General features: G+C 48.9%; 1 protein-coding gene across 11 annotated transcripts in view; it reads left to right on the top strand.

Moving 5' to 3' along the window:
• RASSF7 (Ras association domain family member 7) overlaps window positions 1-26,898 on the top strand; it is a 146,267-nt gene that overhangs the window by 108,334 nt on the left and 11,035 nt on the right. For 10 of the 11 annotated variants that reach the window (XM_045012677.1, XM_045012676.1, XM_045012672.1 and 7 more), the window contains 2 exons: window positions 18,623-18,777; window positions 23,589-24,484. In XM_045012677.1, the coding sequence (XP_044868612.1) occupies window positions 18,675-18,777; window positions 23,589-24,484 (999 nt within the window). In that variant the 5' untranslated portion in view covers window positions 18,623-18,674. Of the gene's footprint in view, window positions 1-7,817; window positions 7,838-18,622; window positions 18,778-23,588; window positions 24,485-26,898 lie in introns of those variants that run through there. The other variant, XM_045012679.1, reaches the window with a different exon arrangement.

Genomic DNA, 26,898 nt, shown 5'->3' with positions numbered 1-26,898 from the left:
GGGAAGGTAATGCTTTTTTTACAGCTGCATTCACTTGACACATTTTCTTCACCTCTTCCTCTATCTGGATATTCTCTGAATTTTACCAAAGGAGGAGTGGGAGGTGGGTGGGTGGCGGGGTGAGGGGGTGTTGGTTAGTGGGGTATTTTCAAAGTGCATTAACAGGGTTTTGAAAAGTGCAGACGGATGCAGAGAAATTAAAAGGGCGGGACTGTGGGGTCAGGAGAGCAGAGACATTATTGTCCCAGAGATCAGGGTGGCAACTTCCACGGTTCCCTGTTGAACATAAATTGTTTGTATTGCCATAGCACCTTGGCACCTCCTGGATTAGGACCCCATTTTGTTAGGTGCTGTACAAACACAGGACAAAAAGCCCGTCCCTGCCCCCAAAGAGCTTACGATCGAAGTTGTGCTCCATATCACCATGTTGGTAGGGTGACCAGACAGTAAGTGTGAAAAATCGGGACAGTAGGTGGGGGATAATAGGAGCCTATATAAGAAAAAGACCCAAAAAATCAGGACTGTCTCTATAAAATCGGGACATCTGGTCACCCTACATGTTGGTGACCTAAAGGATAGAGGGAGTTTTTTCTAAAATAAGAGTTCCCTTTTCAAAGTATCCCTTTACAAGGATTTGCACACTGGGAATCACTTTCAGATAACATGTGAGAACTGAATTTCCTCCTTCTGACACCTGGCAGGTGTCACACTGATTGCTCATGGCCAGCTCTGTCTTCCAGTGAGAGTTGCCTCCTTTCTCTTACCTGATTCTGAATTTGACACTTGAGGCAACAAATGATCCAGTGCTTTGGATGCTGGCCTGGGACTCGGACACTTAGGTTGAATTCTCTTCTCTGCCGTAGCCGCCTCGTGGGGTCTCGGGCAAGTCACTTAGCTTCTCTGTTCCTCAGTCCCCCATCTGTAAAATGGGGATAGTAGCACTGTCTTACCTGCCGGGGGTGTTTGTGGAAAGAGGGTGAGACATTCAGATACTATGGTAAGGGGTCAGGGCCATATAAATTCATAGATTCATAGACTCTAGGACTAGAAGGGACCTCGAGAGGTCATCGAGTCCAGTCCCCTGCCCTCATGGCAGGACCAAATACTGTCTAGACCATCTCTGATAAACATTTATCTAACCTACAAGACAACAAAGTGATGTCATAAAAATAAGGTTAGGACCTCATTGGTCAAGGCAGAAGGAGAAACTGGGCTGACTGGGGGATAAAGCTGTTAAAATTAACATACACACATGAAACTACCGGGGAAGGAGCATTCTTGAATAAAGTTCTTCCCGAGTCATCTGCCCAGCTAAATTGCTGTATCCATCCAAAGCCCAGGTGCTTTGGTGAGTGAGTTTGTTTTCTGAGGCATGCCTGCTTGTATGCATCAGCCCATCAGTTCCTTCCCATCCCTCCTGGGATGCACAATAAAGGGGTATGTCCAATTACACCAGGCGGGGTGCGGGGAAGAAAGAGGCTCCCAATGAATGCCTGAGCTGTGGGTATTATTGGGAGGGGTGGGACTCATTCTGTTCACAAAACAAAAACGTTTGCATGGAAATAGCCTGCCGAACCTCTTGAGAATAGCTCCCCCTTTGTGCCTCCACCACCAGGGAACAAAAGCCAGAAGTGTTTCCCTGAAAGGCCACGTTAAGGCTCTGAGCTGCTTTGTATTCTAAAAGAGGTGTGACCGGGGGTGGGGAGGCTGCTAAGATCTGGGAGGGCTTTGCAGATGGGAGATACTGGCATTCGATTTCCTGCAGGGTCAGGTGGTATAAATTCTGCTAAAACCTCTGTCAAACTTCTCCCAGTGCACCTTGCAAAAACAGATCCGATTGGAATTCCCTGAAAGGTGATACTAGTGAAGTACCAGCGGCTCTTCCCAAGCCTTCCAGCCAGTGTTCTGAACAGGGCTAAGGGCTCAGCAGGCTGGAGGGGTGATTGCTTCTCCCCGCCTCTCCCCCCAAAACAAGTAAGACAAACACCAGCTATCTGTGTAGGTCTGTAAAGCACCCTGGTGCTTCACAGATATTTGAGGAAGAGGGGAGACGTACCCTGAAGACCTTGGTCTAAGGACCCAGCCCTGCAGTGAGCTTTCTGCAAGCAGATTCCTGCATCAGCTCAGAGCCCTAATGATGTTAATGGGGTGCAGTCCAGGTGCAGGGATCCATGTGCAGGGAGCCCCATTGAAGTCAGTGGGGCTCTGTGCGTGAAGCTGATTTCAGGAGTGGGGTCCAATTTGGACGAAGGCAGAACACGAGAGACCATGGAGGGAGGAGGATTAAATCCTATTAGAACAGATGTGATTCACCTGCTGTTTATCTGGCCTCTGGAGGCTGAGGCCGGTTGAGAGGGGAAGAGTGGAAAGCCAAGTCAAAGGACTGGGTTTTGAGGAAGGATTTGAAAGATGGGGAGAAGATGCCCAGCCTGTAGGAAGGGAGGGGTGAGGGTGTTTAGGGAGTAGTGTGAATTTGGTGATTGTGTGTCCTGGGCACACCCTGGTCACTCTTTCCAATGTATTTGTCCCAGTTTTTTGTACCCCTGACCGCTGTAAACTGCTCACCTGAAGGAGCTGTGTGAGCAGCAGCTGTCCCAATGACACTCTTGATAGCTTGGCTGAGTATACATGCAGGTGGGGGGAAAACCCTGCCCCCTTAACCAGGCCTCTTCTATGCTTAGCCCCCCAACCCCGCCTCCTAAGTCCTAAAACAAGGGCTTGCTTGCACACAGTTGATTGCACAGGGAAGAATTGGGCAGGGGTGGATTAAGGAGAGGGAGGATTAGACACAAAAGGATTGAGGCCCATCTTGTTACAAGCTGAGGCTATGCTGAGAAGACAGTTCAATGGGCAGATCCTGTTCTGTCAGCAGGTTTTGTGCCTGAGGAAGGGTGTCTTGGGATTTTTGGTAGATGTGCTTGAAGCAGTCTGAAGAATGTAAATGTTCTGTACGTGGTAAGAGAGCATGCCCACGTCTGTTGGGAATAGATCAAGGATTGTAACAAAATCGGCAAATGTAGATTGGGGAAGAATGAAGTGGCCCCAGCTGCCCTCTTTCCCCGCCTACTTGTAGGAAGTGAACACATGTGCTTAGTAGCTTTAGAGAATGTCAACTGTAGAATTGAATAAACTTAACTCATGCAGAAAGCATGTGTCCATCCCTACTGTTTCTTTCTCCCACTTCTTTCCCTGTGCCCCCAAAAATCCTCTCCAGTGGCCATGAACCTTGACAGCAGACTAAACCTGTTAGCACAAAGACTGATGAGAAAGATGGGGATCCCAGTGTCCTAATGCAAAAGAAATACCCTTGGAGCTGCTGGGATTCCTTCCAGGGTGCTCTCCCTAGATGTCGCTTGGGAGTTTCATCTGTAGTGTGTAGCCTTTGACTAGTGAGTGTTAGACAAATTCAAAGGGCCTTCAAACTTCTCTTGCATCCTTCTCTGTCCCCCATTCTAAACCTCTTGCTGCTGAGAGTGGGGTATGGTCTCTGCTGCTCTACCACCCGGGGTACGTCTACACTACAGTTGCTACAGTGGTACAGCCTGTCAAAGTCAGACTCAGGACTCAGTTTGTCAGACCACTCTGTTTATTAGCAAAAGTGCTCTGCTAATACACCCAGAAAATGTGAGTGCCATACAAGGCTCAAACCACCTTATTTATACAGATAAAAGGGCACGAAATTAACAAGATTACAAAGGGAGCAGAACTGATCAATTTACCTGGCTAGACACACCTCTTATGTCCTTATTAACTCTCACCAACTCCTGTTAATGTCCCACCATCAGTTTAAGTGGACCCATTGTTCGATACCTTAATGTTCCTCTTCCTGACAACTTTATCTCAACATTCCTCATTCCTGCTTAAAGGAACATACAGCATTTCTTTAATTCATTCTACTTCTACAATATAATTCATTCTACTTTCACAAGCCACAGTGGTGCAGCTGTGCTGCTGCAGCTCTCTAGTGTAGACACTTCCTACATTGACAGAAGGGGGTTTTCCATTGATGTAAAAGCAGCAAAGAATCCTGTGGCACCTTATAGACTAACAGACGTTTTGCAGCATGAGCTTTCGTGGGTGAATACCCACTTCTTCGGATGCAAGTAGTGGAAATTTCCAGGGGCAGGTATATATAAGCAAGCTAGAGATTGATGTAGTTAATCTACTTCTCCAAGAGGAAGTAGCTAGGTTGGCCAAAGAATTATTCCATCAACCTAGCTGCGTCTGCAACGGGGACTAGGTAGACCTAATGATGGTACTCAAGGTGTGAAATTTTTAACAACTCTGAGTGATGTAGCTAGGAAAATCTGATGTTTCCATGTCGAGCAGGTTGGTCTCTTATTTGTTGCTGTACTGTGGAAATGGCTTTTGCACTCTCCTTCCCTTAATCTCTGATGTTTGGGAGTCCACAGTGGTAGGTCCACTGCCTGTCGGTGCTGCTGCTTATAGCTTTTTAAAGCAGCAATGAGAAATTGACCCAATTCTTGTCAGTTTCAGTGCTGCCTACAGGATTCTGAATAGCATCCCTGAAAATTGAGGGAATTCTGATCTGGGTTTTACAGCTTGGCGCAAAGCTATGAATACCAGCAGAGGTACTGGAACTGCTTTTGGAAGGTCACCTTCACAAGCCTAGAAACTTAATATGGTATCGTATATAATGAGAGTTTAAAATTTGATGTTGACAGTACTTATTTGGGAGAGATTGCTATATGACTGGAGTGCTGGATTTTCTTCAACTCCTGTTTCTGGGGAACATTTAAGAACTTCTGGATAATAGACAGCTGGAGGCCACAAGGGTGTGTGTGTGTGTGTTTAAGTATCTACAACTGAGGCAGAACTAAAATCAAATGTTAGCTTCTATCATGTACTTCAGAAGTAAGAATATTACACTTGCACCTACTTCCCCTTACGTACTGATTGTAGTTAATATTAAAAAATAACAGAGGATTTTCCTCAGAAAATGTAGCCCAGGAGGAGTCCGAAGATTTGCCTCTTCCAAAGTGTACTGCACAAACATCTACAACTATCAAGTAGATTGTTTCTTTCAGTGCTACTCCATTGTGGTTCCTATAACCTTGGATTTCACTGTAATGCTGAATTCATTTCATGTCTTTGGCCTTAGCCACATTCACTTTGAAGATCAAATGCTTTCAGTGCAGAATACAATTCACCATTTTAGGCCCAGATAACTCGTAGCTGAGTTTTAAAAGAGCCGGCCAAGAAGCTCTCTGGTCCATTAGGTTGATTTTCAGTAGCTCTTGGAACACTGGGGAAGTTCCAGAGGACTGGAATTAAGCTAATGTTGTGTCAACATTTAAAAAGGGTAAACAAGATGACACAGGTAATTACAAGCCTATCAGCCTGATATTGATCCCAGACAAAATAATGTAATGGCTGATATAGGAGCTGATTAATTAAGAATTAAAGGAGGGTCGCTAATGCCAGTCAACATAATTTATGGAAAATAGATCCTGTCAAACTAACTTGATATTTCTTTTAACAAGACTAAAATTTTGATTGGTAATAGAGTTGATGTAATATATTTAAACACCTGTAAGGCATTTCACTTGGCACCACATGACATTTTGATTAAGAAATTAGAATGATACAAAATGAACACGGCATACATTAAATGGATTTAAAACTGGCTAACTGCCAGGACTCGAAACGTAATTTGTAAACGGGTAGTCATCTCTGAATGGGTACATTCCTAGTGGGGTCTCACAGGGATTGATTCTTGGCTCTCTGCCATTGACATCTATATCAATGACCTGGAAGAAAACAGAAAATCATCACTGATAGTTTGCAGATGAGACACAGACCGGGAGAGTAGTAAATAATGAAGAGGACGGGTCACACGAGAGAGCGATCCAGATTGCTTCATGAGCTGGGTGCACGCAAACAATATCTGTTTGAGAGGCAGTTAGACAGGGGCAGAGCCCTGGTACCCAGGACGTGGCTTTCTTTTTACACCTAGGCCACCAGTGAAGGGCCTTGAGGAGAGAGGTGCTTTGGTCAGGGCAGGAGGAAGGGAAAGTGTTTGTGTTAGGTGCTGGATGTTGGCTAAGTTGAGGAGAGGGGAGTCGTGGAGGGACAGGAGAGAGCCTGATCTTGGGACTGGGTGAGGGATGAATTTTAGAAAGGCCTTTAGAGGGAGAAGCAACAAAGAGAACCAGAGAGCGTTTGGGGGCGAGACGAGGAGGAGGCAAAGGCAACCCCAGCATTAGGAGGCTGAGCGATGAGACGTTTTAGAGCAGCGGTTTTCAAACTTTTTTCCTGGGGACCCAGTTAAAGAAAATTGTTGATGCCCACAACCCAGTGAAGCTGGGAATGAGGGGTTTAGGGTGTGGGAGGGGCTCAGGGCTGGGCCAGAGGGTTGGGGTGAGGGCTGCAGGGTAGGGCCGGGAATGAGGGGTTCAGGGTGTGGGAGGGGGCTGTAGGGTGTCCCAGGGAGTTGGGATGCAGGAAGGGGTCAGGGCTCTGGGCTGGGAGTGCAGATTCTGGGGTGGGGCTGGGATGAGGGGTTTGGGGTGCAGGAAGGGTTTCTGGGTTTGGGGGTGCTCAGGGCTGGGATACGGGGTTGAGGTGCAGACTTACCTCTGGCGGCTCCCAGTCAGCGGCTCAGCGGGGGTGCAGCGGCAGGCTTCCCGCCTGTCCTGGCACTGCACTGCGCCTGAAGCGGCCAGCAGCACATCTAGCTCCTAGGCAGAGGCATGCAAGCGGCTCCGCGCGTCTCTTGCCCACAGGCATACACCCACCCACCCCCAGCTCTGGCCAGTGGGAGTGCGGAGCTGGTGCTCGGGGCAGGGGCAGTGCGCGGAGCCCTGTGGCCCCCCGTCTAGAAGCCCGACCTGCTGCTGGCAGCTTCTGGGCACAACGCGATATCGGAGCAGGTAGCTGGGCAGCACCGCTGATGGGACTTTTAACGTCCCGGTCGGCGGTGTTGACTAGAGCGACCCAGTGCCTGATGTGCCACGACCCAGTACTTGGTCGCAACCCGCACTTTGAAAAACGCTGTTTTAGAGGAGATGATAACAGGGATGGGGAAGAGGGTGTTGGAGGAACGATGAGTTTAGTTTTTGCCACGTTTAGTACAAGGAAGTGGCGGGATCTCCATGAGGATCTGCCCTCGGCTTGGGCAGAGGGCAAGGGTGGGCAGGTGGGTTTGAGCCTTTGGTGCACAAGTGGTACAAAACCAGGGCAGTGGATGAGGTCACCTGAGGGCGATTGTAGAGGGCACTAGTGGAGAAGAGAATCAGGAAGAGAATGGAGAGGCCTTCAAGGAGATGTCGGTGGCTGGTGTAGAAGGCAGAAGAGATGATGTATTTGTTTTTTTTTTCAAACTACACAATCCGCAAAGGTTTAACTTCTGTTGTTAGGGAGACACAGGGGGAAGTCCCTGTCCGTGCTGCCTGCTGGTATTGCTTCCTCACAGAAATATGCCAGGGCGGAGAATCACTGTGCAGGAATGTCTTACCTGGGGTGGGGGAGGGAGTCTTATGTTAGCCATAAACAGAAGAGAATTGTTAGTCACTCTGCTTTGTGATTAGCTCCAGTTCAGCTGGCTTTTTTTTTTTTTTTAATCTCCCCCCCCCCCCCCCAACCCTTTGTGCCCTGGGAGGGAGACTGCTGGAGGAATGTGGGTTAATGATTGCCAGAGGTAGTCAGCTGGATAGGGCTATAGCAAATGGCAATAGGGCTAGACAATTTTTTCTGACATGCACAAAGTAAACTTTGCTACCAGGGCATGAAAACAGCTGTGTGTCTGGAAGTAGATTGGTACGCACAAGGCTGTGCTGTCCAGCTTGCTTCCTCGTCGCCTATCGGAGAACGGCAAGTGAGTCTGATTTTTATGTGTTTTTCGATAGCTCTGTCTTCCCCGCAAAACTGCGATACCTGTCAGACTGTAAAATCCTGGTGGAGACAAGGCACAGGTAGTTTGCAATGCAGTGTAGCCAGATGGGGTCAGCTGCAGATGAGGGGTATAGGGCTGACCTTGCCTAGGTACATACTGTCGGGAGTCATGTAGGCACTGCCACGTAACAAGGAACCAGTTTTTGCCGTGAAGACCAAATGTATGAGCTAATCTCCCTCCTCCACCTGACAGCGAGAGGGCGTGTAGCAACCAGATGGTCTATTCAGTTGTTAAATGCTTTCCAAGAAATTCTGATGCCTCGAACCTGACATTGCTACAGAACAATCCATTTAGGAAATATGACATGCAGGCATGGGAAGGATTACAAATGGATTAAAGGAACCTTGTCCACTTGAAATATAGTCAATTTAAAAAAAATGAGTGAAATGTAGCTTGAGGTACTACATCTGCCCCAAATCCCTGTGCCTTTTTGAGGGGAGGAGGGGTTAATGTCATATTTATTCAAATGTTTTTCTCTTCTCTGTCACTGACTCAGAGACTTGCACCAACAGTAAACTGTGAAATGGGCTATTTGATGTAATGCCAAGTGTAGAAGATTCGAGGAAGTATTTTTTTCTCTAATCTTTCAATTGTAGTTTTGTGTGTTATATCAATAGTAGGATAAAAAAATATCAATGTGGCGTAAATTGACACTGTCCCTTTAAGACAACAGACCTCCTTGGGGTGGAGGGCCTAAGCCAGTCTCTCTACCAGAGTAATGACATAAACTCATAATTTTGTGGACCTTGCTCTCCGTTGCCTTCTGAAGCGATACCAGTAGTCTGATGATAAGGTGCTTAGGCACGGTGCAAGCAACATTGTGGGTCTGGAGGGAGCCCGTCACCACCATCCATCTGAGAAATAATACAATGGGATAGAAGTCCTAGAAGAAGACCCAGACCATATTTGCAGTCTAGCTGATGATATCTTATATGTGAGGGAAATCCGTAGTCGCTGAGGTTTCTGTGGGGCAAATATTGACCCTTCTCCTCCTTTCCTTCCAAGTCCTGTTCCTGAGAACTTTAATATTTAGCTTGGGGGTTCTCTGGCTGGTGTGTCTTCTCTTACCCCGTTCCATGTCTACCCTCATCTTCCCTCCAGTATTGGCTTACTCTCTTGCTCTGCCCACCTTCTCTCATCACATGTATTCTTCCTCCCTCCTGATCGTTTGACTCCTACACTGCCAGGTCTGTTTACTTGGCATCCCTGCCACTCCATTTCCTCCTCTGCCTGAGTCATGCAGAATGGGGGAAAGTCTGGCATGGGCGGATGGTGCCTTGGGCGGTATTGACAAGTAGTGGCTTTGGTAGCAAGCCCAGGTGGGGATCCAACTCTGAGGGTATGTGTGTGGTGACGTCATTGCAGGGATGATTGGTACAGGTGGATGCGGAGTCACCCATGAGTCAGTGTCTCCTGAAAAATGTTCTTGGGTTCTGTTCTCAATGTGACTAACCCACTCTGACGAAAGGGTTTTGTGGTGGGCTTGGAAGCAGATGGTACCAGCTGGCGTAGCGTGGCTCTTCCTGTGCTCTGGTTATGCTCGTGCATGTGGACATCTGACTTGGGCAATGCCTTAGAGGATCTGCAGCTTGGATGCAGTTATGGAAGATGCTCTGGGCTGCAGCTGGGGTGGGTGACTCTTTAGAGCGTTGTTCCTGCAAAGCTGGCCGTGAAGGAAAGGGGATGAACAAGGAGGATACAATTGCAGACTTAGCGCTGCATCCAGACTAACGGGGATGTCTCCTTTATTCTAACAAAGCACGAAGGGGGAAGCAAGAAATGAGAAAAGTGCTTCTGGCCCAAAGACTGACTCCAGCTACTATTACAATCTCAGAAACCTATGAGAATGGGGTGAAGTAACCAGAGCCAGTCAACATAGGGGATTGGTAAATAAAAACTAGCATAAATCTTATTCTCTTGCAGACTTTCCCAGCAGCGGAAATACATATTTCTTGTTCTTGTGCCACTGGATTGTTACTAGGGAGAATGGCCCAGCATGAACCTAGTTTCTTGGTAACGAGGATGGGAAATGGTACAAACTGAAACAAGTCCTTAGTTGCTATGAGTCTGATTTTCCTTGGGGTGACTGGCTGAATGCTGTGCTCTGCATTAAGGTTTGAGGCAACGGCTCAGCACTGGGGCTGGAATCGTGTCAGAGGGGTTGTTCTCAGATGCTATAGCCTAAGTGTTGACTGTAAATTCTCCTGAGCAGCGTGACTCAGTAGCTATGCTTGGGCAGCCGGGCTGCGAGTTTCCATGGGTCATGCCGAATGAGCTGTGACACGAGTGTATTGACTCTCCTCGTGTGGGGAAGAAGGCAGCTGTGATACTAACCACTCCCTGTGAAAAGTTGTGCTTGCCCAGTTCAAAAAATACCTCCCAGTCTTTATCTCTGTGCCTACCAGCACAAAAAACCAGTGCGGTGGCTGTTACACGGACCATCTCCGGAGAGAGGAAGCCAATGGGAATTGAGGGTGGTGAGCAACAGGTCCTTGGCCCCCTTCAGAAGGTACTTGGCATGTTTGGGATTGGGCCTTATGGGGGAGAACGCATCGTGGAGAGTAGCATTGGCACAGCCGAATTTGCAGGAAACCAGGGTGATGCACATGAGCTGTGGTGTTCTCCCAAATAAGGGCCAGATCCAAAGGCCATTGAAATAAGTGAACTTTGATTAAGGCCCTAAGTGTTGGGGAAAATAGCTTGTCACTCTTGGGAGTCTTATGAGTATTGCATAGCAGGAAGCTTTTCAGTTTTCAATACTTCTGTCCATCTACAGCATCATATTTATCTGCAATTTGCCTCCTCTTAGACACAGTGTGTTTATTTCCATATGAAACTGTTGGCGTTGAGCATCCATTGCCTAATTTAGGATCATGGTCCCATAGAAACCTGTGGAGAAAAACTGGCGAAATCCTTAGAATCTGAAGAGCCCTACCATGCTTCCAAAGGGTTCCTTTCTATAATGTGTTTTGCTCTGCTGGCATACTTGTGAGGGATGCAAATAAGGAACCTTCTGATAGATCTGAGAATTATGGATCAATAAACGTGGCTACATGGCTTTCGCTAGCTAATGGAAATACGTATGTTGCGACTTGCTGGTTAAAAATGCTCCCTCACATGCATACATACTTGGTCTTTTAGGCTTGCATTGTAATAACTTGCATTTCTTTAGCATCATCAAGAGAGCCACCAGTCTGGGGAAGCCTGCAGAACCATTTTTTTCTGACTTCCTATTTGCCATTTATTGCATCACTGACTTTGGGGAGGGTTGACATGATGATTCTTTGACAGAATCGTCAAAAATTGGGGTGGAAGGAATCCTCTCCGAAGCAGTGGAGGTCCAGCGGATAGGGCACTGTACTGGGATTTGGGAGACTGGATTCTATTCCCTGCTCTGCCACTGATTTGCTGTATCACCTTGGGCAAGTCACTTCCCCTCTCTGTGCCTCTATTTCCCCTTGCACCGGAGAGTGTCTTGTCTATTTAGACTGTAAGCTCTTTGGAGCAGGGACCATCCCTTACTAGTGTATATACAGCACCTAGCACATTAGGACCTTGATCTTAGTTGGGGCTACTAGGCACTGCAGGAATGCAACAAATTATCATCCCAGGTATGCTGCTTAAATTGGGCTCAGCTGCTTGTTCCGTTGAGGCCTAATAGTCTGTTTGTGTCGGGACTGTTTTTAAGGCTTTTTGCATGGAAGAAGGCCTAGAAATGCATTTTTTAACCAAAGCTGAGTGTCTGTCACATCTAGTTCCCTCATGCAGCCCTCCTCGTGCACTCGATCGCTGTGTGCAGCCCGTCTTAATAGGAAGACTGTCCTGTGGACACCATGCCCTCCTGCTGACTGAATAATAGGCCTGTGGCAACTGAAGCGATGGCTCATGTGGAAAAGCCATGTTAAGAAACTATTTTTAGCTGCCTTTTGTAGAGCTGGAAATGAGAAGGAGCCAGCATCATATGAGCAGCCAGCTCTCCATAGACCCCAGTCTGAGAGCCTCCTGGGGTAAGGCATGAGAGCTCACCACGTACGTTCTCCAAGGCAACCTATAGGCCCTCTGAGCAAATCCAGGGAAGACCAGAGCTGACTGTCTAGGGTTTAAAAAAAAAAAAGGCAAAAGCAGGGTGAGGAAAGCTTTAAAAGACTCATCTTTCAGGCCTGCCTTTGTACATGGTAAAGGACACAAGCCCAAATATTTAAAATCCTTGGCAGGTCAGTTTGTCTTAGGATTGTTCAGGTGCTTGGCTGTGGGGATCTACAATAGCCAATTTATCAAAGATCAGTGAGCGTAACGTATACTGCCTACTGGAAAGAAGGTGAAAAACCACAGCAAGCTAGGTAGCTATCAGTCCCCTCAGTAGTCTTCATGCTAGCAGATGGTGGTACTATTGCAGATCGTGCAAAACCAAGACCGAGCTTACCACATAAAGAACCAGTGATCACACACAAACTAGAATCCATGAGAGACACGTCAAACCCACGTAGGCCAACTCTAGAACGTGTCTAAGGTGAAACTGAAATGGAGACACCTCCCACCTCAGACGAAACGAGTGTGTGAAAGAGAGACCTCACTTAAAATGAGGAAGAGACTGTATGGCGGGGGTAATTATTTTTTTGTCCAGGTCCAGATTTCTTGGGCAAAGTATAGTCAAGGTCTAGTGGAGACTGTTACTGCAGGAGAGCAGAAAAGGAGGTGGGAAACTGCTTCACAGTGAGCCAGTCCCTACTTCCATTAAAGTCAGCAGCAAAACTCCCATTAACTGGGAGGAGAATCTGGGCCTTGAACATGGATGTGGCAGCTGCTGCCAGAAAATCCGAAATGGGACACATCATATGAAACCCTTCTCCTCCATGGCCCCTGTAAAGCCTCCCCTGCTCTATGCAGAGAGCTAGAGTACTGACGCATCTGTCGCTCTATTGGAGTGACCAGATGTACGTGTCCTTGGGTGAGAGCTTGAAGAAACCACACCTTCAGCAAGGCCATTTCTTTGGACTCAGAGCTGGGTTTGGTTTTAGGAAAGATTTCCCCCCACCCTTCCTTTCATGAATGAACCAAGCTCTGCTAATCCCTCCTCTGCGCAGGTGGTCAGGATTCCTCCATCCCCACCCTCACCCAGGGAGTGATGCATTCAAACAAGCTGCTGAGATGACTAGCAGACTGCTGTCTGAAGGCTGTTCCCACCCTCCTCCACATACTAGCAGTGGCCATAACCTTGTAAATCAAGGCAGCCATGAAAAGGTTCTCTCTCACATTAATCACCCTGGTTACTTCCCTGACCTTTAAAAGGCATCCCCTGAACTAGGGAGGTGGGGTTCGTGAGGGGTCCCACTCAGCTGGAGTTGAAAAGAGGTGCCTTGCTGGCTTTGCCAGGGGCTAGCATGGTGAGAGTAAAGTCTGCCACTCGTTGCTAAAATGGGTGCTGGACCCTGTCTCTGCCAGGGAGACAGCCGTTTTCAGTGCAGTCAGGGAGCTGTGTTTGGTACCCATCATCAAACAGGGTAGGACAGGCCTGGAGAGAGGCAAGACATGGGGCAGAGGATAAGTAGCATCTTCAAAAGCTGCCAGCCATGCAGTGTCTCAGGCTAACCATTCTGTTCAGGTCTTCATGGTTGCTGGGTGATCCCCAGTATTTAAACTGTGCATTTCCAATCCTTCCGTGTGATATACATAAAGATGCAAACTTGCTATTGCTAATTGGATCCTGCCAAATCAGACTCTACGGTTAACCAGGACCAACTAATATCCTTAAACACAACTGTCCTTGTCCACAGTAAGGGCAATCTCATGCTAAGTAGAACATTTGCATTAACACACAGGTTCTCAGCCTGGCCTTCGCAACAGCTTTCAGGAGATTGTGACTGTACTCCTTTCTTTGTGGCTAGATGGTGAGGATGGGGAGATCTTGAAACTTATGGGAGCAGGAGTCCCAGTACCCTTCTCTTCTAACCTGGGGTCAAGGCACTGGAAATGTTGTTATTCTAACTTGATATGTTCTTCTGAGTATAGACATGGCCTCCTAGTGTCTCATTGTAAAGCATTAAGTAGTGAGTTTCACTCGAACGCTAATAAACTTGGTGGGGGACTTTGACAAAGCCCTTCTATAGTGATGAGTTTGTCAAAGGCAATCTGAGCTCTGAGGTGTTCTTTAGCACACTCCTCTGGTACATGTGGGAAACCTTTTAATGGCTTATGCTGTTTTGTAAAGGTCTTTTTATTCCTCCCAGTTAAAGATAACTGGGAGTTGAAAATACTTACCCCGTCACCTTTACGCCCCACTGCTGGGGTGGGGAGAATGACTGAGAGCTGCTTTTCCTGCTTCAGTTATTGCCTGGAAAATCCCCAGTGAGTTGTTGCCAACTTGTTGGAGTAATTGAAATAAAAAGAAGGAATAAATCCAACTAACCCACGAGAACTCATGCTCTCAGCGGAAATACCTGGGCGTTATCATTGCAGGAGTAAAAAACAGATTTCCAGCCAGAAATAATTGCCAGAGAAAATTCAGCAGCCACTACCCAACCAGACACTGAGATGCCATCTTGTTTTGTGTTCTGTGTATGCTGGGCTGGGAAACTGGAACCCCTTTTAAATAGCCTGAACCAGTTTCCAGTAGTAATTTGGTCTGTACTCTGGCTGTTGTGGAAGGGGGTTAATGGAGTTCAGAGACTCTTCTAGGCTAGAGATGAGTCCAAACTATGAAACCCATGTCCAGTCTTGCTAAAAGGTCCTATTTTGATCTGAAAGCAGCAGCTTGTACCCATCTCTAACTCAGCCCCATCCATGCTGGTCACTCACACCATGCTAGAACAGCCGGAATTCATCATGGAGTGTTTTAAAACCAGCTGCTTCCAGTCAGATGTAAATTTTTGGGGAGACAAGGGGGCCTGTAGCAGAACTACTTCACTGTTGTGTATAATGTGACTGTCTCCATGAGTTAGTTCCCGTAGTAGCTTTGGCTAACTTAGTTATGTCTGTTTGGTTCCTAGCCCAGTGGGGTATTGATCCTGTGGAACTCTTTGCCAGAGGATGTTGTGAAGGCCAAGACGATAATAGGGTTAAAGAAAGAACTAGATACGTTCATGGAGGATAGGTCCATCACTGACTATTAGCCAGGATGGGCAGGGATGGTGTCCCTAGCCTCTGTTTGCCAGAAGCTGGGAATGGGTGACAGGGGATGGATCACTTAATGATAACCTGTTCTGTTCATTCCCTCTAGAGCACCTGCATTGTGACCCAGTATGGCTGTTCTTATGTTCTTCAGTGGGTTCCTAAGGGTTACTGTAATAGAAATTAATAACTTTCAAATGTTGCTTCCTTCCCTCATCCCATCCTTGCCCAAAACACAAACCAAGTATTTTTCAAAATGGTGTTTTTTTGTTTTTGTTTTTTAATTCCATGATCACATACTTCAGCCCTTGCTGGCTTGGGAAAGTATTGAAATCCTGCAGGGAAGAGCTATTCCTGGGGTGGTCCTGCCCACCCAACTAGAGCAGAAGGTTGTGGAATCTCCCTCATTCAGCCAGGCTGCCGTCGCCCTTGTGTAGAGCAGAGAGTTCAAATCATAGGCACCAACTCCGTGGGTGCTCTGGGGCTGAAGCACCCATGGTGGGGGGGAAATGGTGGGTGCTGAGCACCCACCGGCAGTTCCCCATTGGCTTCCTTCCCCCCTCACCTCCCCAGTGCTTCCCGCGCACTGGCAGACCCCGCCAATCAGCACCTCCCCTCCTCCCTGCACCTCCCGCCCGCTGCGATCAGAGGAGCAAGGAGCAGCTTGCTCCGGGGGAGGGGGCAGAAGCTGGCAGGAAGAGGCAGGGCGGGGGTGGGACATTTTGGGAAGGGGTGGAATGGGGACAGGGCCTGGGGCAGAGCCGGGAGTCGAGCACCCGCCAGCACATTGGAAAGTCAGTGCCCGTGGTTCAGATAGACTTTGGCTAAGTCTCCAAACATTCTGTAGTTCATCCATCACTTGAAGATGCATATGCAGTGCATTCTCTTAAACACTCGTGCTTCTAGTTATACCTGCCTTTTCCCAGTCTTCTGGCAACAGCTGTGAATAGTTAAGATGTCAGAGTTAGTCACGTAGAGATAGTGAACACGGGTTCCTAGGTGTAGCGAGAGAGGAATTCAAAGCATTTAGCCAGTTGAGTTGAACCTGCCTCCCCCAACTTTCTAGGCATCTCCGAGCATTATGTTCTCTTCCTGGGTGAAGCACTATTTCTGGAGTTTGCTTTGGCTGACAGCAGGGAACATACCAAGGTGTGGCATTGTGTCCAGCAGAATGGCTTTCTAGTTAGGATTCCAGTGTGTGAGTAGCAGCTCAAGGTGTCCTCACTCAGGATTCTTTTCATAGTTTTGATGTGAAGCTGATTCAGACCATATGAATGTTGTTGTTGTTGGATAAGTGGCTCATGTAATCTGTGCCGATTAGTATCGGGTATCTAGTGTGCTTCCTGCCTTGCTTCACCCAGTAAGAACAAGAGAGAAGCGACCTGACATTTTTCATATTTCTAAAGCTAAAAGCACAAGCTGGAAAACACCTCAGATCTTTTAAATAAACCAAAACAAGGTGCAGACCCATTATGTGTTTGCTTTGCAGTATCACTGAGGGAGCCCAAGTGTCGAGTAGGCCCTGGTGTACCAGGCACTGTACAAACACAGAACAAAGACAGTCACTGTCTTGAGGAGATTGTAATCTAGATATAAGACAAGTGACAACAGGTGGAGACAGACTGACTGGGAGCACAAGGAAACAATGAGGGAAAGCGCATTTTGGCTGGCCAATGTAGACCGAGCCAAATCATGCCAGCACTAGCTAAAATGTTTGCAATGAACAATTTACTCAACTCTAACCCCTTTATTCGGCTTCCAAATTGCCTGTGAACAGTGAGTTTTACTGGTGAGTCTGTTAATTATTCAGTCACTTTATGGGAACAAATTTTAGCCTACAGGCGGTTGAAAATACCTAGTGATAAATTTAGGAAGGATGTGGACAAACTGGAAAAAGTCCAGAGGAGAGCAACAAAAATGACAAAAGGCTTAGAAAACCTGGCCTGTGAGGAAAGGTTAGAAAAAACTGGGCAGGTGTAGTCTTGAGAAAAGAAGACTGAGGTGGGAGATCTGATAACAGTTTTCCAATATCAAGGGGTGTTAGAAAGAGGAGGGTGATCAGTTCTCCATGTCCACTGAAGGTAGGACAAGAAACAATGGGCTTAATCTGCAGCAAGGGAGATTTAGAAAAACTTTCTAATGACAAGGGTAGTTAAGCTCTGGAATAGATTTCAAGAGAGGCTGGGGAGTCCCCATCATCAGAAGCTTTTAAAAACAAGTTGGACAAACACCTGTCAGGGATGGTCTAGGTTAACTTGGCCATGCCACAGCTCAGGGGGCTGGACTTGATAACTTCTCAAGGTCCCATCCAGCCCTACATATCTACAATTCTCTGTTTTCAAACTCTGTGATTGGTCACCCACTTTTCATGAAATGGTTTCTGCATTCTGATTGGATGACTCTGTGATCACAAGCTTCCTTTAATCTGTGGGATGGGTGTGAACAAAGCCTTGCCCATTTGAATGTTGGCAAACAGCAACTGAGACAGAGCTGCAGGTTTTATTTGCAGGGCTATTTATGGCTGCTATATACACCCGGAGCCTAGTTAGTATCGAATTATAAACTGTTCAACACAGTTTCTGATCTCAGTCCAGCTCTGTCACGCCAGCTGGCAACATCTGGGCATTGTGCCCTACTCATTCCTGTGGTGTCTGAGTGGTAATGAGTTGTTCTAAAATAGGGCACAGACGTTTAAATGTAGTTCTCCCATGGTTAAAATCTCCATGTAGATAGAGGTTCAAAGAAGAGGCGGGGGAAGGCAAGGTAACTGTTAGCTGATACATTAAGTACTTTCTGAAGCTGTCTGGGAGTGGAGGATTGTGGAGTCATTGTGACTTGCACGTCATATCCCCATTTATTGCTCAGGGTGGATGGTGGCCTGTGAAACTGGCAAGAGAAAGACTTGTGTCTAGTAGGACTTAAAACCTGAGTGTAGCATATCCCCTGCTTTGACAGTGGCAGTGCTGGCAGCCACAACCAGCTATGAGCAAGCGATTCCAACCAGGATTAACCTGGGAGTGTCAGGTGAAAAGTGCAAGCTAGTGATATCTGTTGGATGCTGGAACTGCTCCCTGAGACCTGCCCATGTTACTGGCTTTACAATGGGATGAACAAATTCCTCTTGAGCTAGGCCCAATCCTGGACTCGAGACTTCTTTTAAGACAAACTAATTTCTGGTGGTCTTTACAAGAAGCCAGGGAACAGGGCGAGGGGCAAAGAGCTGAGCTGAGTGGCTTCAAGCAGCTGGTTTTAGGTCCAGTAAAGTGTGGGATACCGCTTGCTGCTGCGGGATGATCACACCGAGATGTTGGCATTAAAGGTGTGTTCCCTCTGCCTTTAAAATGGTTTGTATTCTTCTAAAGCTCTTTTTGAAATAAGCTATGTCAAATGGTAGCTGGTCTTAGGCCCCCGAAACATGGCTCCATTGGCTAATTCCCATTCTTGTCATTAACAAATTGCCTCTTGGCTGTTTTGACAAATGGGCATTCTGTAGGGGAATCTTGCATGCCTGTTAATTTGATTGCTGTGAAGTGTTTAGGGGCTGGCACGTTAGATCAGACAGCGCACATGAAATCAAGCACTTGTTTTCTATCCCTATAGGGAAGCCACCTTGCGATGGTCCAGAGAGTCTAATTTCTCTGCAACTTTGGTGATGGAGCTGAAGGTCTGGGTTGATGGTATCCAGCGGGTTGTGTGTGGCGTCTCAGATCAGACCACATGCCAGGAGGTGGTCATAGCATTGGCACGGGCTATTGGTAAGTAATGTGTTGAATCACTATGTCTGGTGAAGTTTGGTTAATGACTGACATCAGTTTTTATTGCAATACCTGAGAAAGCGCTTCTATACATTCTCAAGTCTTTCCTGTGATGTGGTCAAGGATTATTATCCACTTTGGAGCTGGATGAAACTGAGACATACAGATGAAGTAACTTTCCTCAGGGAGTCTCCCAGTGAGTGGCAGAGATGGGACTAGAACCCAGGAGTCCTGACTCCAGTCCCCTGATGTCACCAGCAGCCAACACTGTCTCCTGGTGGATTAGTTCTAAACTCTATTACATTTCTAACACAAAAGGCTTGACCCAGGCCAGTTCTTCTTTGATAACAGGTTTTAACTTTCAACCTTTTAAAGATTTAAGATCACTAAAATAGTCCTGCTTCCACTCCCTCCCCCTGCCTCAGAACCCGCCAATCTCTTCATAATTAAATTTGTGTCCATATCTGCACAGTAATCTCTGGTTGAGGAAGCAGGAGACCTCAGGGCAGCATGAGGCTGTCTTTGCCACAGGGAGGGCACAGCAAAATTCTCTTAGATCTTTGCCACATAAACAGCGTGGTGCAAACAATCATCTGTGGGATCACAAGTGTGTTTAATTGCATTGGTACAGCTGTGTCTTTCAGCACTGCCTCATTTGGGATCTAAGCAGCTCACGCTAGGATGTATAGGCGCCAACTTCTTCTGGCACTGGTGCAGGGCCGGCTCCAGACCCCAGCGCGCCAAGCGCGTGCTTGGGGCGGCGTCCAGCGGGAGGGCGGCAGGCGGCTCTGGTGGACCTCCCGCAGGCATGTCTGCGGGAGGTCCACCGGAGCCGCAGGACCGGCGACCGCCAGAGCGCTCCCCGTGGCGTGCCGCCGTGCTTGGGGCAGCGCAAATCCTAGAGCCGCCCCTGCACTGGTGGGTGCCCCATTTTGCACTAGCTAGGTCATGGGCCAATGTCAGCTTCTCTCCAGTAACCCTCTGTCCATAAATACTGAGCCCTGCCTCAGGAACCCCAGCCTCAGCTGGCTTGTGAAAAGGCCCAGCTCCACACACACTCTCTCTGAAGACACGGCTTCACTACGGAGCTAACTCGGCGCTGCTGCAAGTGATGATTTAGCGGGTCTGGTGAAGACGTGCTAAATTGATGGGAGAGCGTCTCCCATCGACACTGCGCGGTGTAGATGCTGTGGTAAGTGGATCTAGATACGTCGACTTCAGTTACGTTATTCACGTAACGGAAGTAGGGTAGCTTAGATCAATTTACCGCGGTAGCGTAGACCTGGCCTGAGTTTGCCTCTGGCTCTGAAGGTCTTTAGGGTAGGTCTGTATTGCAGTTATATGCTATGACTGCAGCTTGTGTTTCCGAGGTCGTTATAATCTCGCTAGCTCAGGCCCCGGAGCAGTGAAGCCGCAGGCAGCGCCCACTTCAGCCTGGGCTGTACAAGTCCTCCTGGAGCCCTGGGTAATTACTCGCAGGGCTAGCCCACGCTGAAGCATGTGCTTCCGTGGCTTTGCTGAGATGAAAGCTAGCTTGGGTATGTCTCTGGGAGCTGCAGTCACACCCTGTGATTGCAGGATAGACACACACTCAGGCACAGGGACTCGCATCTGGCTTCTGCTTTTAGGACATCACCTTTTCATTTCAATCCCTATTCATACGGAAGCTCGGCAAACACTGCGATGGTGCTAAATAAGTCGCCTGGTGTCTGCCACAGGGTTGTGCCTGCTGGAGAAACTTGGGGTGGCTCTTGAAAGCCTGAACCTTAGCACGCCGTCCACTGTGGTTACAAATGTACCACTTGTAGAACATTGTCTCCGTATGAGAGGGGCATCGCACCACGTCAAACTGCCGACTCGCTGGGACCTTCCGGGTGATGGTGGCAGCTTTGGGTTTGAGCCAGGTTCCTCTGTCTGAATTAAACATGTTTGTTCTCCCATGAAGGCTGTGAACTTTACCAGGAGAGAATACAGCTGACGTGGCAATTTCTGCCCAAGGTTACAGCAACTGTAGAGGGGACAGACTAGCGTCGGCTTTGTTGTGAGGTGTTAAAAGTTGGCAAGAATGCCATGGGACTGTGTTTATAACCTCCCTTCCGCTTCTGCTTCCCCTGGGTACTGTCCAGTTAGCTCGCTCCTTTTTTCTGCCCGTCCCCTCCCAGCAGAATTCAGATACACTCCTAACTTTCCACTCTGGTATATTGTCTGTCCAAACGTAGTCATAAAGGAACCTTTTGCATCAGAGAGTTGTTAATGTCGCACATTAGTGTGAGCGATCATATCCTACCTGGCAGGATGTCTCTGCTCATTTGTTACCCATCTCTGTCCCCGTGTTTGTGACTAACTCCCTGTTTGCACTGAAGGTTCCATGCTGGGTTCCAGGTGTACTGGGGGTGGGGCCTGAACTGAAGGAAGGGATTGCATGAGTAATGCATCAATTACTAGAAAGGAGAAGGAAGAAGAGTCTGGCATCTCTCTGCATAAATACCGTTTACCTGTAGCCTGTCAGATGGGTGTGGGTACCCACCAGTCTGGCCATGGGAGCTACAGTAATGCCACAACTGTTGGGCTCCCAGAGGGAAGAAGCAGTTCAAGGAGCAAGGTGGATAATAAAACCCTGTCTTTGAAAACTGCAGAGGCTCTGTTAACGTTCTGATTTGACACCTGTTCCTTGGACTTCCAGCTATGGCAACCCCCCCGTCTCTAACAATGCCACCTTTATATAACAATGCCACTCCACTGGCTTTGATTAGGGGCACAGCTCAGGTTTTTTTCCTTTTTCTAGTATCTACACAGCAGTGAAATAGCTCTTAGCCTGAGCCCTGCAAGCTGGCATGGGCCAACCACAGTGTAGACATACCCTAGGGGCCTTCCTAAGTGAGAGGCCATGGCAGGGTTTTTTTTTATTATTATGGAGATATACCTATCTCATAGAGCTGGAAGGGACCAAGTACTGTCCCTGACAGATTTTTGCCCCAGATCCCTAAATGATCTCCTCAAGGATTGAACTCTCAACCCTGGGTTTAGCAGGCCAATGCTCAAACCACTGGGCTATCCCTCCCGCTAGCTTCCACAGTGTGGGGGCTAAACTTGGATCTCCATTGTTCCAGGCCAGCACCTTAATCACAAGGGTCCTGCACTGAGGGAGGGGAGAAGCCCTGCTGGCTTGTGAGCTCCATAACACTGTACTGGAGAGTGAGCCACACAGCAGGCATGCGAGGGCTGAGCAGATGTGTTCCTCCCGGCAGCATGCTGAGCAATGCAGAACAGCCCCAGGTTCGGCCTCCCCTGATGTTCAGCAGAAACAAACAATAGTCAGTGGCCACGTGCTCTTCTGCAGGCAGAAGCCAGGTGGTAGCACCCCATGTGAGTCACCCAGCATGTGCTTGCAGTTTCCCTGAACTTGAGAAGTTCATGTTAGTGCTGATTGCACTGTTCGAATATCCTGCGGGTAATGGTGAGCGGCGATCCTGTCTAGTGGTTTGGAAATTCACTAAAATTGCAGCTGAAGTTTCCATCAACATGTGCTCCTGCCCTCAACCAGGGTTACATATGTGTCCGAGCTGATGCTGCAGATCAGGTCTCCACCTGCAGTTGGAAGGGCAAGTAGAGAAGCATCCACATGCTCAGGACCAAAACCTTGTGGGCTAGAAATCTCCTGACTCAATCTCAGAAGCATCAGAAAGTGTTTGAAGCTGAGTTATGATGTTTCTGGTCCCAGAAAACCTGCTAGCTCATGATCTTTTAATGACAAATTTTCCATCCAGCAGGCCTAGCAGGTGGTACAGTGAGATAAGATGTTAGACTGGCTCTCTGCAGACCCAGGTTCTAATCCTGCCTGAGGTCACACATGAAAATGGATGTGGCCTTTTAGGCTCATCTACACTAGGAACGTTTTAAGACTCGTAATTCCCCACTGGTGGCTGCAGTGGTGGAGATAGTAGTGGAGCTAGGGCTTGGGAATCGTCACCACTGTGTTGTCTAATCCTGAAAGCAGACAAACTGGTGGTGTGAGTCCTGGAGCCCCAGCAGTGTGTAATCGGTAATTACAGGACTTAATTTCCCTAGTGCAGAAAACACTGCTATTCAGTGGGGAGTCTTCAACGCCTAGGACTTGGAATCAGGGGGTGTCATTTCAGAAGAATTCAGGGGAATGGGGGGCAAAGTTGTCAGTATGTAGAATGTTATAAGATTATATTATTATATATTATAACAGTTGTTATAGCCTGGGAAGTTGGGGGTGGGTGGGTGGAGTACATAGGCCTATGAAAAGTTGGGGGTGGGTGGGTGAGATTGATGCCCCTGCTTGGAATGAAGCCAGATAGGTAACCTAGGGCTAGAAAGGACAGGGGTGCCATAGGCGTGGATGGAGGTGCATTGACACAGCATTGGGAAGAACACATGCTTCCTGGCTGCAGCCACTGACGTTGGTGGTCTTTGCTGGAAGCAGAAGTCCATCTCCTCCCCCGCCCTCCCCTCAGGTTCCTGGTTCTTCTTCAAGTGATGGTCCCTATTGTAGTCCACTGAGGATGGTGCACATGCATCAGTGGAATACAGGGAGGGGCCGCACATCTCGAAGAACCTCCAGTTACAGGTAAGTTGTCTCCTCTTTGAGTGTGGTGGGGAAGAGCTGCATTAAGGTAAGGGCTGTGAGATGGATGTGTTGCCAGAGGCTCTACGTGTTTCTCATGCAGATGGGATCTCGGGTATAGGTTGGGAGAGTGGAGCGGCTGAGCATGACGAAATGTTGCCAAGTGGGATATTCCCCATTTCTCTCTGAGCTCCTAGTGACTCATCTGTTCTCTTCTCAGGCCAGACAGGAAGGTACATTCTCATCCAGAAGCTGCGGGAGAAGGAGAGGCAGCTTCTACCACACGAATGCCCTCTGGAGTCACTGGCCAAGTGTGGACAGTATGCCAATGACGTGCAGTTCATATTGCAGCGGACGGGTCCCAGCCTGGCCGAGCGCCCTTCCTCTGATAGTGCCCCCCAGGCTCCCGAGAGGACATTCATCCGGGCCAGCCTTCCCATCAAACCCAGGCCGGTCAGCACAGAGGTGCCCAGGTCCCGGGAGCCTAAAAAGTCTATGACCTTTAACTTGGGCCCTATGGGCTCCAGCGATCGGCTCGCCAAGAGCAAGCTGAGACTGCACAAGAGGGACAGTGTAGACTCAAAGGACAGCACCAGTCGCAGCCATCCATCTAAGGAGGAGCTGTTTAAGACTGTGCTGCACCAGCAGGAGCAGCTGCACTCCTTGGAGGTGCACGGGGATTCCCTGGAAACGGACCTCAGGCACTGGGAGCAGGACAGGGGCTCCAGCCAGGAAGACGAGATCCTTTATCTGGAACACCTGATCAGGCGGAACGAGATGGAGCTGGGCGAAGAGGAGTTCTGGCAGAGCGAGCTCCACATGGAGAAGGAGTGCGAGAGGGAGCGGCAGGAGAAGGTGAGGAGCCTGCGGGCCACCATGGAGGAGTACACTCAGAAAATCCACGAGCTGACCACCAAGACGGAGGTCCTGGAGAAGGAGATCCAGTTAGAGATCACAGAGAGGGCCAGGTGGGCGAAGGAGGCTCCTGCGGATCTGGAGGACATGGCTGCCAAAATGAAAAGGGATCTGGAAGCCAAGGCCAAGCAGAGCGCCCAGCTGGAGAGCAGCCTGGCGAGCGTGGGGAAGGCCTTGGAAGAAGCCGAAAGGAATTTGCAGGTACAGTTTCAGTAACGTGTGGGCCCCGGGGGTCAGCAGTGGAATGCAGCCATGTTCAGCTCATGCTCTGGCCTTCCTCCCGAGTGAGGCCTACACAAGACCGTTAAGGGAGCTGCCCAGGGACCAGCTGCTGAACCGGGCCTGAAACCCCAGAAGCCTCCTGACTGCGCAGATCAGTAGAGAGCTCTTTGTGGCTCTTGACAGGTTGCCATTGGCGGACAGTGGGGATGGTCTGGGCAATGTTACAACCCCAACAGTTAGAGTTCAATACTACTTGGGTGGATAGAAAGCCACTGGAAGTGCAGTATGGCTGGGAGAATTAACTCACTGGGGCTTGATCCTGCAAGGTGTTGAGCACGCTCACCCTGATCCATCACAGCCCTTACGGGCCCGAGTAATCCCACTGAGTTCAGTGGTACCACCCCTGTGGGTCCCTGCTTTGCTGCTCAGTGCCATGTGGGCTCCAGCCCCGAGGAGTTAGCGCTTGGGATAGACACTGCTCAGCAAACCTGACAGTGCAGGGTGTGGGGAGAGGGACTGACTCTCACGAAACACAGCTCCTCCTGAGGTGGCTGGAATGCTCATGGACATGTCCACGCTAGAGAGCGCTCGTCGGGTGTGGCTCTTTGAAGGAGCATTGGCTTCATGGTGCTGGGTCGTGCCTGCTCGGGCTGGCAGTGGGAACGCTCTATGGTGCTTTCCAACCACATGTCTTGGTGCTTGAGGGGCGCACTTGTCCTCTCCCCACTGTGGTATCCAGGATATCCCTCCAGGGAGCACTTATGCAGCAGGTCCTGGGGTGCTGCAGCCTTTTTTCAATAGCTGTAGCAATGCAACAGGGAAGACGGGAGGGAAACATCATTCCTCTTAAAAACTTTAAACCCAGGAAAATTTTAAGAAGCTCAGGGCAAAGCCAGGGGCCCTTTTTCCTTCTCTTCAGCCTGCTCTCCCTGCCCCCGCCCCAAGTGAGGATCACAAGTAGAGAGGAAAACTCACTACACCTGAGTCTCCTATTGACAGCAGCTGCTACAGTGAGCTAGAGCTGCAGGTTAATTAGCTCATTGTGTAAAAAGGACTATGGGGTGGGAGGGAGAAAATCTAGAAAAGCTGAGATCAGAGAATTGCCTTGCCCACCAGCATCTTGCAAATTCTTGTAACTGCTACTTTACATCATTCCCCTTGTGTCTGGAAAACCAGTGGGACTGACTGAAAGCTTCCCAGGCAGCTGTCATGGGTGTGCACCTGGGCCTAGTGTTTGTGGACAGTTTTTCACAACCGGAGGGAGCCGCTTAGCATGAAGGGCCTGGTCTCCACCTAAAAATGAGGGCGACCTAGCTGTGTCGCTCCAGGCTGTGAAAACGGGTGCATGGCGCGTGATGTTTAGGTCGACAGCGAGGTTGACGGAAGGATTCTTCCATTGATCTAGCTGCCACTTGAATTATCTACATTGACGGAAAAACCACTTCCACTGATGTAGGAGGCATCTGCTGGCCAGTGCTACAGCAGCTCGGCCATGGCGCTGTAGTAGACGAACTCTTGATCTGGCTTCCTCATGCTATTTAAATTGTTGACGAGGGGAGATCCCCCGTGTAGACCAGCTCTTGGGCTATTTTGTCTTTGTTGCCAGTGAAAAGAGACAGAAGCCAAATGCGCTGCCTCACTAAGAGCAATGCACCCGGCCTGTCCTCACAGCCACCCAGTGGTGTAAAGGCTTCTGCTCTTCTGGCTTTATGAAGGAATAAGCCAAGGTAGCAAGTGCTGCTGGCATCCAGCCTCCCCAGGAACTCTCCTCTTGAGCTCTGCTTGTGGCGTAAGGTGCTGGGGGTGGAGTTGGCGAGGAGCTGTGCACACTGACCAGAGGAGGCTCCATCTGGAACTTCCCAAGCCCCTGCCCAGCCACTCACCACTCTGTAGGACGGTACCACTTCGGCTATGTCTACACTGCCTGGCCCCGGTCTGCTGGCTGGGGCTCAGGCTGCAGGGTAGATGGCTGGGCTCCAGCCTGAGCCCAGAAGTTACACTGCAATTTTATAGCCCCGTAAGCCCAAATCAGCTGACACGAGCCTGGGAGTCTTACTGCAGTATAGACACCCCTGGAGGCCCCAGCACAGAGCGGGGACCAGGCGCTTTGCACAGAGAGAGAGAGAGAGACAATCCCCACTTCTAAGGTGACAATCTCAAGGGAAAAGACACGGGGTGGAACAGGAACCCGGCGCAGAGAGGGGAAGCGACTTACCCAAGGTCAGTGGCAGAGCCCAGCCCTCCTGAGTCTCAGTCCGGACTCCTGTGGTATGGGCCATGTTACCTCCAGTGGGAGATCGAGATGGCAACCAGCTGGCATTTCTCATTGGAAATGCAGTGCCCTAACAAACTCCTTCTGGCCCAAAGCCTGGAGCGGGAGCAGGCCAGCCGCC

The sequence above is a fragment of the Mauremys mutica genome, chromosome 4, assembly GCF_020497125.1.
Source record: "Mauremys mutica isolate MM-2020 ecotype Southern chromosome 4, ASM2049712v1, whole genome shotgun sequence".
Taxonomy (NCBI): Eukaryota; Metazoa; Chordata; order Testudines; family Geoemydidae; genus Mauremys; species Mauremys mutica.
This window is presented reverse-complemented; position numbering and strand designations above follow the sequence as displayed.